At 40.5% G+C, this 13,270-nt stretch overlaps 1 protein-coding gene across 1 annotated transcript; it reads left to right on the top strand.

The window, feature by feature from the left end:
* The first annotated feature begins 1,710 nt into the window (after positions 1 to 1,710).
* On the top strand, positions 1,711 to 12,492 carry LOC139724551 (uncharacterized). The gene is made up of 2 exons (XM_071635684.1): positions 1,711 to 2,849; positions 11,614 to 12,492. The coding sequence occupies exons 1-2, from the start codon at positions 2,331 to 2,333 to the stop codon at positions 12,265 to 12,267; spliced, it is 1,173 nt and encodes a 390-aa protein (XP_071491785.1). The 5' UTR covers positions 1,711 to 2,330; the 3' UTR covers positions 12,268 to 12,492.
* The last annotated feature ends 778 nt before the right edge of the window (positions 12,493 to 13,270 follow it).

Below are 13,270 nucleotides of genomic sequence, written 5' to 3'. Positions count from 1 at the left end.
GCAAAAACGATACATGAGATATTAACATTCGTCGATAACAACTTTTGACATTAGTTTTTTTTTTCTAGTTTGAACGGGAGAGAGAATGATCAATTAAAGATTGGAAATTAATTTAAATGGGTATCAATTTCTGCAATATTAATTTCAAAATTCAGTTATATTCTTAAAAACAAGGTGAAGTACAGAGTTGTATATCAAATTGTCTCGAAAGTAGGGTGACGAGATAAAAACGAACAACAACAACAACAACAACAACATACAATGTACAAACCCCTAAATCGTTGAATGTTTGATTTTAGGTAAATTTAGTACGTAGTGCATATGCAGACGTCTCGCGTATGTATAATTTTCATTATACTTTATGTGTTTATGTGTGTTTGTGTGTGTGTGTGTGTGTTTGCGTGTGTGTGTGTGTGTGTGTGGTTTTATATGTATAAATTTTTAATGTATCATGTGTCAGTCATAGTTACATAGGAATGTATTCTTCGTTTATGATTTCACAAAACTTTGGCCTGTATCAGAGTAGAGAAGATTTACTAGCCAACGGCTAGGTCACTAGGTAGTAATCACCGTCACACCTTTTCCAAAATAAACCTGTACACGTGTTCCTCATCAGGAGCAGGCGGAAAATATCCGACCATAGGCCTGCGTGATTTAATAGCATCTTGTGGTCGAGCTATGGCTCATGTTATTAATCCCCTGGAACGTGCAAGTACCGTAACTTATGAGGATCATCCTCTCCTATAATGACAGGCATGATGGCACCGTGAATGAAGCGAGCTATACGATACGTGAATGGGTGATGCTAGGTGGCAAAATGCCTGCTTGTCCTTGCTCGAGAGATTAAAGTCATGATACAGTCAAACCTGTCTATAGCGGTCACCCAAGGGAGACGGAAAAAGTGGCCGTTATAGACAGGTGACCGTTATAGACAGGTGGTCGCTTTAGACAAGTTCTTTAACATGCTTTTTTCTGTTGGAGGGAATTGTTTTTAGTGGTCGTATACGGCAGGTGGCCGCTATAGATAAGTGGTCGCTAATACAGGTTTGGCTCTACAGTTGATTTTGAGTAATGTTATCAAATGAATGCTGATTATACGATTCATACATGTGTAGGCCTCTGACTACAGCCTTTTTCATAATTTTCACTCCTAATTGTGGGAACTGTGCGTCCTCATTGGATTTCAAAGGTCCGTAGAAATCGACAGCATCTCATTTTTCTTCTTAGACATCATCCTACTATTCCAAGGTTTCCTTTGCTAATTTTGATTTTTGCAATTACTTCTGAAGATTTTGAACAATGAGCGAGACATAGAGAAAGGAAAATCTGCACAGTGAAAGGCCCTCTAAATTCTGATAAAAGTCAACCATCTTGTAGTACCCCGTGACGTCACGTCTGATGTGTTTGTCTAATTCTTCGTCACTTCATGGAATGTCGTTCGACCAGTAAAGCCCCCACATTCCCCCACTCACTGTCACCCATCACTTTCCGTTTCCTCATTGGTAGGCCGATCAAAATACTTGAACGTCAGGGTATAATGTGCGCGGGTGTCCACTGTCACTTGGAAAAAAAAAAAAACCAAAACCTCTCGCACGTGTGTGCTGATCGTCTGCGGATAAAGCGCACGCTTGCAGCAAGTAGTCGCCAGTAGAACGCAGTGTCGAGGTGATGACATGGTTTCTGCTAAACGCGCGGATCTACATGATTTTGAACTCACCGTAAACCTTATTTCTCTAACGTTCTGATCTCATTCTCGGCTCAGCAGTTGAAAGAGGTATGACCTGACGAGATTCTCAAACAAGTCATTTAGGTCTGCAAAAGTCATCGAGTATTAGTCACTTATCTTCAGGGATCAACACCTCCCAGATTACGACTTCCTTTTTAGTTTGAGCGTCAAGTCTGAACATACGATCAGAACAAGCAAAAGAGTCAAAGTAGATAGGTGCCGTTGATACTTTCCTCGATATAAATCGCGAAGTCACAATCTTAGATCAAGTTATTGATTCTGTACAAGTTGCCGTCAGACTCTACAGGGTTATACATTCGCTGACATGAGGATTGAAGGGCATTCAAATGTTTACTTTATCAGTGCTTGCCAAGAAAGTGCGATGAAAGGCTTCTGAGCGGAACAGGACGGAGACTTAAGTGGATACACCGCATTCTGTTGGGGATCATACTTTGTGTCATTAGACCTACTGTGGAATATTATTGAATTTCAGCGTAAGTCCCTCGGCAAAACTCTGGGAGCAAACGTCTTGGGATCAAGCTCTGTGCTTTTTTTTTTGTCGGTAAAAGTTGCAGAGTGAAAAGAAAAAATCTGAGGATTCGAAATGACTGCCATGGCATGTAGCAATCTACCGGGGCAACTGGCCCTGAGCTACTCCCAACCTCTCATCAAGTCGCCCTTCTATTCCGACATTTATACCGTCCAGGAAGAAATCGACACCAACTCTAATCACATATCACAAAGCATCGTCAAGCAGAAGTCTGCCTCTTTACACCGCGGCACGGTCCGGTTCGTGCAGACACCGCCAACCGATCTCAGCATCACCAGCGATCTCTCGAACTCGAAGGACTCCGGCATCGGTTCCGGCGACGACGCCAGTCCCAGCCCGATAGAGATCAGGATACATCGAGACTATGACCGCGAGGAGGAGGAGGTCGAGGAGGTCATGGTGGAAGACGCTGTTGAGAAGGAGCAAGATACGGAGGATCAAGAGGAAGATGAAGACTTCGTGAATTTCTCGAGGACAGCCAAGGAATTTACCGACGTCGACGTCGAGAAACTTTCGTGGAAGGAGAGGACTGAACGAATGGATAATTGTATCAGTTGGCTGAGAGAAGAAATAGTAAGTATTCCAGATCCCTTCTTCTTCAAATATCCATAAATGTTTGTGATATTGACAATAATTCTAGCCTGTACAGGCACGTGAATAATATCACAGCAAAACGACGATTTAGGCTACGATATGATGTTACATTAAATTCCGCTCATCATAGTACATGGAAAACGACGGTAGGACACGAAAGCAATGAACGCGGAAGACAGTGTGTACTTGGGGAATTGCCAGTTAGATCACAGTAGCATACAGCCATGTACTCTACAAATATGTGCCAAACGCACACACACACACACACACACACATGTACTCATAAAATCATGCCCATGTACCCTGTATTTTCATCGATTTTCACAGCAAGTACAGGTTTGCAACTGATTGACGAATTGCCCTACATCGACGTAAATAAGCACTGAATTGATCAGTGTTTTAGTAGAAGCCATGATAAAAAAATCATGGGCGTACATACTCGAGCAGGATTCGAACCTACGACCTCCTGATCTCCGAACAGGCGTCATCTCCACTAGACCACCGAGCTTCCTCCCGACAGCAAGTGTTGGTTCCAATCCTCATAGCATGAAGCGGGTACTGCGTATATTCAAATTCATGAAATTCTTCCGTCGAGATGTTTATTTACGTCGATGTAGGGCAATTTGTCAATCAGTTGGAATAAAAACATCTCGACGGAAGAATTTCATGAATTTGAAAAAGTACAGGTTTGCATATCAAATATATAACAAAATAATATTATCTAGCAGATAATTCGTGAAATTCGGTCAACTGTTGTTGTTTTTTTCATAGATAGATGCACAATTAACCCTCCTCGCATCAAAGTACTCCAATAGGATAGCTGAGCTTAGGATATGTCAAAGATATGATGCAGCTACTCAGAGAGAATGTGGAAATCACTTGATATATCAAGGTTTTGATGACAAATTTAAAGTCACTTAATGTTTTGTCACATAATACGAGCGACGTGGAACGCGGGGTGTGTACCCAATTTACACCGGAGGTGCTGGCGGTGCCACTTTCAGCACATATAACCTGTCAACGCGGCATTTTCGACTACAACACTAGCTGATTCATGTCCAATTACTGTAATCATGTGATTTCCTTTCATGTTGTGCACAAAGTCCGCGTGATGGGCAGAGTCAGAGAGAGACGAGAGCAGATGAATAGAAAAGAATTCAGAAAGAGAAAGGAGAAAACGGAGAATAGGGGGAGAGTAAAGCCCGCCGGACACTATACGACTGACAGACTTTGGATCTGAAATAAACAAGTGTGTCTATTCCGAGGCTATTGTGATTTATTTCGGATCCAGAGTCTGCCAGTCGTATAGTCGTGAGTCGTATGCTAGCAGTGCGGTGCGGGCTTTAGAGAACCTGAGTGTCGAGAGGGAGGAAAAGATAATAAACTACGAGACTAGTGAGTGTGAGCCATCCTCATCACGTGTCTATACGAGATTAATGTCAAATTAAACTTACTTTACCTTCTAATAACACAAACCTAACTGTCATATCATATTTCAATTTCAATAATGACACATTGCTTATTACTCATGTTATATCGAAGGAGAGAATCGCATTCCATTCGATTTAGAAATGACTGCAGTGCGGCAACGCCTTGACAGCAGGTTCTGACTTTATGGACAGGATTAAACGCAGTATTCAACGGAAGATAAAATAATTGGAAAGAACACAGCGTACCACAGTGTACCACAGTGTGAAACACAATGTAAAACACAGTGTGATCATATCGTGAACACAGCGTACCACAGTGTACCACAGTGTGAAACACAATGTGAAACACAGTGTGATCAGATCGTGAACACAGTGTACCACAGCGTACCACAGTGTGAAACACAATGTGAAACACAGTGTGAACACATTGTAAACACAGTGTGAAATCTCTTCACACTGTTAAATTCGAGCGTTTTCACGTAGTCAACACTGTGAACACATTATGAACACACTACACTGTGAAACACCCATGTTCTTTCTAGCAGGGAGGATTTCTTTGAATTAACATTATGACAGAAGGATTTAATTGTTCGGTGCCACTTTCGTTTACTTTTCAAGGTTGTTTAATGTAAATGGATGTCGCAAGAGATTTTGAAAAATCGCTAGGTTTTTGAGAGACCACCTCTTCGGTAACTACATGATTTGTAATAGCGTAAGCGCATGCAATTGCGCTGATGAGTTAACAAAACCAACAAAACATTTGCATCAATGTTGGCGTTTTAAAGGGTCATCCAGACGATTTTCATAATTACCATCATGTAGTAAACACAGAAATCAACAGCTGCATGTATAGACTTGTGGAATTTATTATGGCCCATGAGCAGAGAAACCAATAATCTGAAAATCTTAAACAAATTTCACTGAACAGTCTTGATGACATAGGAGGCTCACATACTTCAGAAATGTAGCAGTGTAATTCCATTACGATACCGCTTGCTTAACAAGTTCACCTGTGTAGAATCTAGGCATACCTTCTTCTTTTGTTCTGCTTCTTTGAGCCCCAACTCATGCATTTTATGCTGAGGCTGCCATGTCATCATCCTTGTTCATTGCAATTTGTTATGAATTTTGAAAACATTATTATTCCTCATCCCAGTCACTATAATAAATTCTGAAACTCTGTACTCAGTATAACTTATTTATAGTTGTTCAAAAAGTCTGAAAATCTTGCGGAGGTCCCCTTTGAGAGAGTTCAGGAAAGGTCGCTGAATGTGAAGTTACGGGGGTGGGGTGGACGTTAAGACATAACTGACATTGAGCTCTAAAGACCTTGATAACTAACAGAAGTCGGAGATCATTCAAGGCGATGTCATCATGCTTTGTCATCTTAAAAGCACTCCTCCCCTCCTCTTTAAAAGTACTCCTCCCCTTCTTCTTAAAAACACCCCCTCCTTAAAAGTATAGTCCCCAACTCAACCCCCATCAGCCCCACATATGTCATTAAGAAGGTCATTTAAGAAACACTTGGACAGAGATGTATTGGATCAGCTGTAATCCTGGCAGAGTCAAACTCATGATGATTACATTTAAAAGCCTTTCAATTTCAAGCATTTGATTTGACTTGATTTTATTTGATTTGATACGATACGATACGATACGATACGATACATCGGTCGTACAGTTGGGACTCGGGGACAGTCCGCGCTCATTTATTCACATATTTCATCTGACATTGAAAAATGATAATAATTTTAAAACCAGCAATATAAAAAATACAAAATATATAACACACTATAACGAAGAATTTTGTTTACAGTAGAAGCCTTTAACATTAGGAAACCATAATTCTTACAAAATGGGAAATGCAAAAGGAGCCACAAAAGGGATTCGAACAGTTCGCCCTGGTCAAGCATAGTGATTTTATAGTATCTATCTTTAAAGAAAGATATCCATAACAATACAAATATCTCTCCTATAGGGTTGTCGAGAAGGAGAAATTTGAAGAAAAAAAAATCTGAATTTATTGGCGAAAGAAGCGTACAAGTTTGGCGACGTCAAAAAGCGCATGAAGCGGAGGTTACATGTTTGTTTTCACTGAATACTTTAAGCGAACTCTGACCTTGGAATGGTCAACACGTTTATGAAATACAACTGTATCTTCAGCTGTATAGACTGCAGAATTAATCGAAATGTTCCGATGTTCGCCTGTTGTTATTGTATAGGACTAGTTTAGCTTGGGGCTAAATTATCAATGAGCTCCATGACATTTGACTCGCCCTCCTCCTCCTTGAATGTATTTATAAATATAGACAACAAAGGATCATCCCCGCCAATCGTATCTTACCCCCGGAGTGTAATCAGTATATGGGGCCGTGCGTTGTCGATGTTATTCCGGAAGTTGACTTCGCGCCAGGAGCGACAAGTTGATTGCATCGTCAACGTTCGAAGCTTTGTCGTGTTGTCACTTTGCTAAACGGAATAGCTTTCTATAGGGAGATTAGGGACCGAAAAAGTAATTACACTGAAACATCAAAAGATGGGGAAGATGTAATAGCGATACCTATAAGCATCAGTTACGAAGTATCGATATCTTTCCCTGCGGGATGGTACAGTAACGATTACATTATGTCTGTGTACAACGTTTGTAATAAGCTCCACTGTATCAACCCTCTGCTGAGTGAGGTTTGTCTCGGACAGTAAAGGCCCTATCATTTGTATGGGCGTTTATAGTAGATGTACAGGGCCTGTACATGGTGGGCTAAAAGTGTCGAGTTAAGACCGAAGGGAAGGTATTAATTTAACGGCTATTCGGCTAACGCGGAAAATGCCCCTGTTTGGCGTGTGGAGTGGCAGGCACGTCATGTATATCCAATAAATCCCTGGGCAATTTTATGGACGATCTGCAGGAAAGGTATCAAGATCAGACCTAAAAGACCACACTCTCTCGACTTAGCACCATTAAATGCGTTTTGGCTCGGTGAGGCATAAACTTGTATATACTATACTATTCAGTCGGGATAAACTAAGCGTAAATTCTAGTTCACCTATAACCTCATTATTTGCATTATGATGTTAACTTCTCCTTCAAAATAATGTTTGATGGATATTCATGGGCATGTGAATTCACTGATTAGATAATGAGATACTTCTAAAGGCTATTCTATTGAGTTTTGTTTTCTTTCTTTTTTGTGTGTTTTTTTGCATTGTAGTCGTACATAGTTATATATACAAAACAATTTTTTTCTAGCTTAATCTCGAGTATTCAGAGACGAGAGATACACGTAAGGGTATTAAACATCGCAAGGCGATTTAGTCTAACCACAATAAGTAATGATTTCTATCATTTTTCACATAAAACTGGCAGATATGTTGAAGCATTTTACTTGTTATTATCCATGTTTACGTTGATAGAGGTCACAAATGAATTGGGTAAGTTTGAAGTAAAGAGGAGAACAGGGGGGAGTTATAGTAGACCCTATATTCACCCAACAGAGGACATACACAATCTACTCAATTCGATCTTTTTAGAATGTATTGTAAAATTGATCGTTAAAAGGCGATGCAACAACTAAAACTGAAATGAAACTTCAAATCAAAGCGAAATGTCTACTTTTTTCTTTTGTTGCGACTGACACTTCAGGCTTGGAATGCATTCGCGTGTGACCCCAAAAAGTCGATGAGTGTAAACACTTTTTACGATTCTTTTCCATCATTGTCTTTCCAAGATTGACCACATTTCATACAGCTGAATAAATATGAAGACAAAATCCTAACCCGACATGCAAATATCCGACTAGGAAGGACTGGCTCTGATTAGATTATTTGTTCTAACCTGTTGAAATCCGGTGGTTTTACGGGGGCAAGGTCAAACCAAACTGAATTCATGTTGTCTTTTTTGGGGAAACTATTCCGTTTGCTGACAACTTCATAAAACCTACGAAAGTGGAAAAGACGAGACAACTTCTCGACTTTTTGATCTTTTCAGTCAGAGAAGGTCAGCAGGCGAGATCCGAGATCTATGGCTCGTCTTCTCGACTTCTCGCCTCCTCGGACCCGAAAATGTCGAGAATGTAAGAAACTATTGAGTATCTTGTCTTCGGCGGCACTTACAGACTTATAAAAAACTTCAGTAGCTTGTACTGCCTTGTATATAGTGATGCTAACTACATGAAGATGCCCAATCGCGAGCGAAAAAGCGAAGAGGAGAAATACGGGCGAAGTCAAGAACGAAAAGACGCAATAAAGTTGCCCCTTCAAGTCATGAAACTATAATAGACACACCAGCAATATTATGAAAGATACCAAACTTAATTTATTCATCTTTATTCTATGTGATAAATCAGCTGATTTATCACTTAGAAAGAAGATGCATGCATTGAAAAAAAAAAAGGTGCATGCACTCTGGCCGCTTGGACCCTATTCAACTCTGAACGAACGCAATGACATTAAATTCTCATGGTGAAGCTACCAAGTAACGGGAGTGGGTTCACGTTGGTTGGTTGTTTCCATCTGTTTTTGACACTGACTTTGACTATCTTATTAAGATACTCACGTTCACTGGCACACACAGACACATACACACAAGCACACACACACAACAATAAAAACAACAACAACAACAACAACAACAACAATATCAACAACAACATGCACACGCACACGCACGCACACGCACAAAAGTATCCTGATGCAATGTTTGAGCACACAATCCCTCATCAGTATCTCTTGTGACGACCTGTAATTTAGTCTAATAGCTGAATAATTCTCACGAAGGTGACGAAACCTCAATAGCTCTCTTCGGTTAGATCCGATTACAACTATATGGTATACGTCTGTCAACGGATGTCTTAATAAGTATCCCTCTATCATAACAATGACTCATATGCATTCATTGACAACCTAAGTTTCTTGCCAATTATATCTTTGCCCTGCGTAATCGTGATATTATTATCTATAAAGAATTAGACACAGATTAATAGGCGGGGTGAAGTACTTCAGTTTACTTGAATAGAAATGAAACCGAAAGAGTGTCAATGAAAGCACTCTGAAACTAAAATCTGTTCATTTTGTTTATAAGCATGTTGGTCACTACATCCTCTGCATGTACTTTTTGCTCGGCTCCATCGCGTGAGCTTGATTGCACAACATATTTTCAGTCTAAAACCAAATTTGAGCCACACTCGTTCTAACCAGGGGTTCATGATCCCATTCCACACCCCTTCCCCCCCCCTTCCCCCCCCCCCCCCCAAAAAAAAAGAGGCGAAACTACACGTACTCGCTGAATACATGTTGTTATATGTGTGTGTATTATTTACCCAATTTAGAAAAAAAAAAGTTTGTGCTTACACACATAACACACACACACGCACGCACACATACGAATACATGTCAACCTATAAAACATGAACTTAATCAGTGGATTTTGGCCGACAGAGGTTGTTGGCCCATAGCGTAAGGTACGTATTTCACGTCCGTTAAATGACAGGAAGATTGTCCTTTTATTTCCTTTTCCGTGGTTCTGCTCCGAGTCATTCTCGTCCTGTTTTCCAGCTATTTTGAAGAGAGTTCAATAACACACCAACACACACACACACAAACACACACACACACAAACACACACACACACATTTCATTTGAATACTTTCATACAAAGATATCATATTCATGTATCTTTCTCGCTAAACCTTTCTCTCTCCATATTATATCCTACATGCAGGCCTATTATGTTTGTATTGCATATACATATAGGTGCTAAATGTAACAACAGTGTGTGACTGTTATTCGCTCTGCTTTCAGGACACAGGCCACTCTATGTATAAAGATGGCCTTCACAAAGTGAAAGTTTATATCTATCTACATATGATTATCTAGTGTAATTGTATACCATGGTATACATTGACATGTTTGTGGGGATGTGTGTTGTGTGGTACATAGAAATCTACGTGAGAATATTGAAAGTAAAACTGATATCATGAACTGAATCTCACAGGACACGCACAGGGGTGAGAAGCCGGAAGGGAATAGTGGCCAGTAGATGTTTTCAGAGTGTCCTCTTTCAGTCTTTAGGATGACAAAAGATATAGTAGATACAAAAATTTACATGTAGTGCTCGTAGGCCTACCAATTAAGAGTGGTAATACACGATGCGCTAACTCAATGGAATGAGATGCTTCAAGCGAAGCCGCTGCGGTATATTGTCTTTGACATAGTTACATCTCCGAAGAAAAGAGTAAAGAAGTGTGTGTGTGTGTGTGTGTGTGTGTGTGTGTGTGTGTGTGTGTGTGTGAATAATTATTCTGTGAAATACATTGACCAGGTAGGCCTATCCGCCTTCAGGCAGGTCTAGAAAGGTTTGGCGAATAAAATATTTGGGATCGATAGGGACAACCACCTATTTTAAGAAATTGAACAGAGATCCAGTGCAAATGATAAGAAAGAAAATCGAAGTTAATAAACGTTGAATACAAAGATGATAATATAGAGGACTCATCGGCCTTGTGAGTATGGCCTACTTTAGAACCCTGCACAAAATTTCTTGAACATGCAGATCATACAAGACACGCGTCTACGTACGAACAACACAGTTTTACAAAATCAATGTGGAATTTTGAACGAGGTCTGTGAATGTGATCTAGGGACATACTACTTATCAACGAAATGATCTTAACCTATACGCATACAATACACGGAAATATCTGTATAAGCTAAACTAAAAACTCCTATATCCTTCCTGGCTTAACAAAGATAAACAAAAGAAATTTGCCTGACCAGAACACACACAAAAAAAGAAAAATGACGAGTCAAGTTCCAGGTTCCCCTTTGGTTTCCTTGTCTCAGTAATACCGACATTGAGCAATGACACATTTCTCCTGCTTGTCAATGTTTCCTCATTTCGATTTCCCTTTCAATCTCATGCATTTGATTCATTATTGACCATTCATTTAAGTACGCATTGCTCTTACATTAAATTTCAACCCTTGTAAAGAGTGTGATTACTTGGGAAATGATGACATGGCGATTGATTATTATAGCATAATTGAATATACCATAATTATCGAAACCGCTGTAATCAAACACTACTTAATCATTCTTTCTATCAGCACAAATGCACCGACTGCTGATAATTAAAGCGGTAACAGCCGTGTTTAGATTGTATACAAAAATAATCGAAAATGGGAGGCTGTCATTTAGACAACATGTAATGTTACGTGTATTGCAATGATAATCCCGATTGATATTTTAAGTAATGGTGATGAATTTTAAAAGTCACCACATCCCAGCTAATAACTGTTTTCCCTTCTTGTATCTTTCAGGCTAAGATGAAGAAACAAGACCAGTCTCTGATGCGGCAGTTCATGGGGCTGCGTTCGACCATACATCAGTTAAAGAGGAGCAGCACCCAGAACAGCCTTCGCGCAACGTACCTGCGCAAACAGCAGTCATGCGCCAACTTCGGCAGTGACCAATCAGCGCGAGGCAACGCACCGCTCGTCCAATCACAGTCACGGAGCAGTCTCCACCCACTCGCGGCAGCGAGTGAGTCGATGTCGTCGAGCGGTAACCTGTCTTCTCTTAAATTCAAATCGAGCAACAATTTGAATTTTGGGCAGTCTGCCTCCCGCACGAACCTTGGAAGTTTCAAAGTCACGAACAGCTTACTCCACCTCGAGGAATCGAACTTCGATTTGGACACGTATTTCGCCGACGTCGAGCCGGAGACCGATTCATTTTTCGACGACGAAGACTCGGAAGCTTTCAACGATCACCTAATACCTGAGGCAGGTGGTAAACTATCCGCTTTATCCGAGGATCCGTACATGCCCCAGTATCGTACGCGAACTGTGTCTCTAGTAACTCCGCATTACCTCGGTCGGCCGACGGTGGCGGGCTACCTCGCAAGGTCACGGTACATGTCGTTTTCCAGCGCCAAAGGTCGGATGGAAAGTGAACGAGCCATTCTGGAATAGATTTTAGTGGAGTTAAGAGGACTGAGAAGAGGACATTAAAATGAAAAAAAGAAAAGAAGAAGAAGCGAGAAATACCAAGAAGAAAAGACACCAGAATAGCATGGTGCTTGTACCCTTTACAACCGTTATTGATCACAGGAATCAGGATTTGATTTTAAGGTCAAGGTCAAGGGGATCTCATACAAGTCACACTTTCAACCATAATACGTGACCGTGTGTTGGAAATTTGACACCGGTAGACAAATTCTCGCATGATTAAGTCACGTATCAATGTAGACACTTTAATAGTCTTTACAAGCTATAATGCAGTGTTTCGATGTCTTAAGATGTATCAAGTTCAATCTGAATTTCATATGTCCTTAGAAAAAGTTTACCTCGATGCTTTAAGAGAGCTGGCGCATCAGCTAAGTGTCCTATTATTACCTATACGAGGTAGTTTTGCGAGGCAATTACAGGTGGTATATTGCAGGGTCATGGAGTTCAGCAGGCGACATTAGAGCATATCACGAACATCCGGGTTTTGACATTTATATACAGTGGACTCCCGTTATAACGAAATTCTCGGGACCGGCAGTTTTCTTTCGTTATATCGGAATTTTGTTATAACCGAACAAATAAACAATAGAAATACATAGAGTGGATGACATTGCAGCCCAAATTTTTACTTCGTTATAACCAGAATTTTGTTATAACCGTGTTCGTTATAACGGGAGTGCGCTGTAAAACAGGGAGGTGGGAAGAGAAGGAGTGGAATCTCTCTTCCCACCTTCCTGCTTTACCTGTAAACATTCCGATCGACCACGAAGAGAAAACATTCAAGGAGGTCGCTGCGTGTCGATTACACGCACCGCAGAAGAACGCCGATAAATCAACTCTTACAAGGTCGACCACTTCCAGCAGCACTATGCGTCAAACGATGACTAGTTCATTTTTGTGCTCAAGAATTGCACAGTGACCATCAGTCACAACTCTCCAAATTGAAACAGAAGCAAAAATAAAGTGT

Source organism: Diadema antillarum, unplaced genomic scaffold (genome assembly GCF_040938485.1).
Source record: "Diadema antillarum isolate AM-2024a unplaced genomic scaffold, OU_Dant_1.0 scf00000221, whole genome shotgun sequence".
Lineage (NCBI taxonomy): Eukaryota > Metazoa > Echinodermata > Echinoidea > Diadematoida > Diadematidae > Diadema > Diadema antillarum.
The sequence above is the reverse complement of the archived record's forward strand: the minus strand, read 5'-3'. Positions and strand labels throughout refer to the sequence as shown.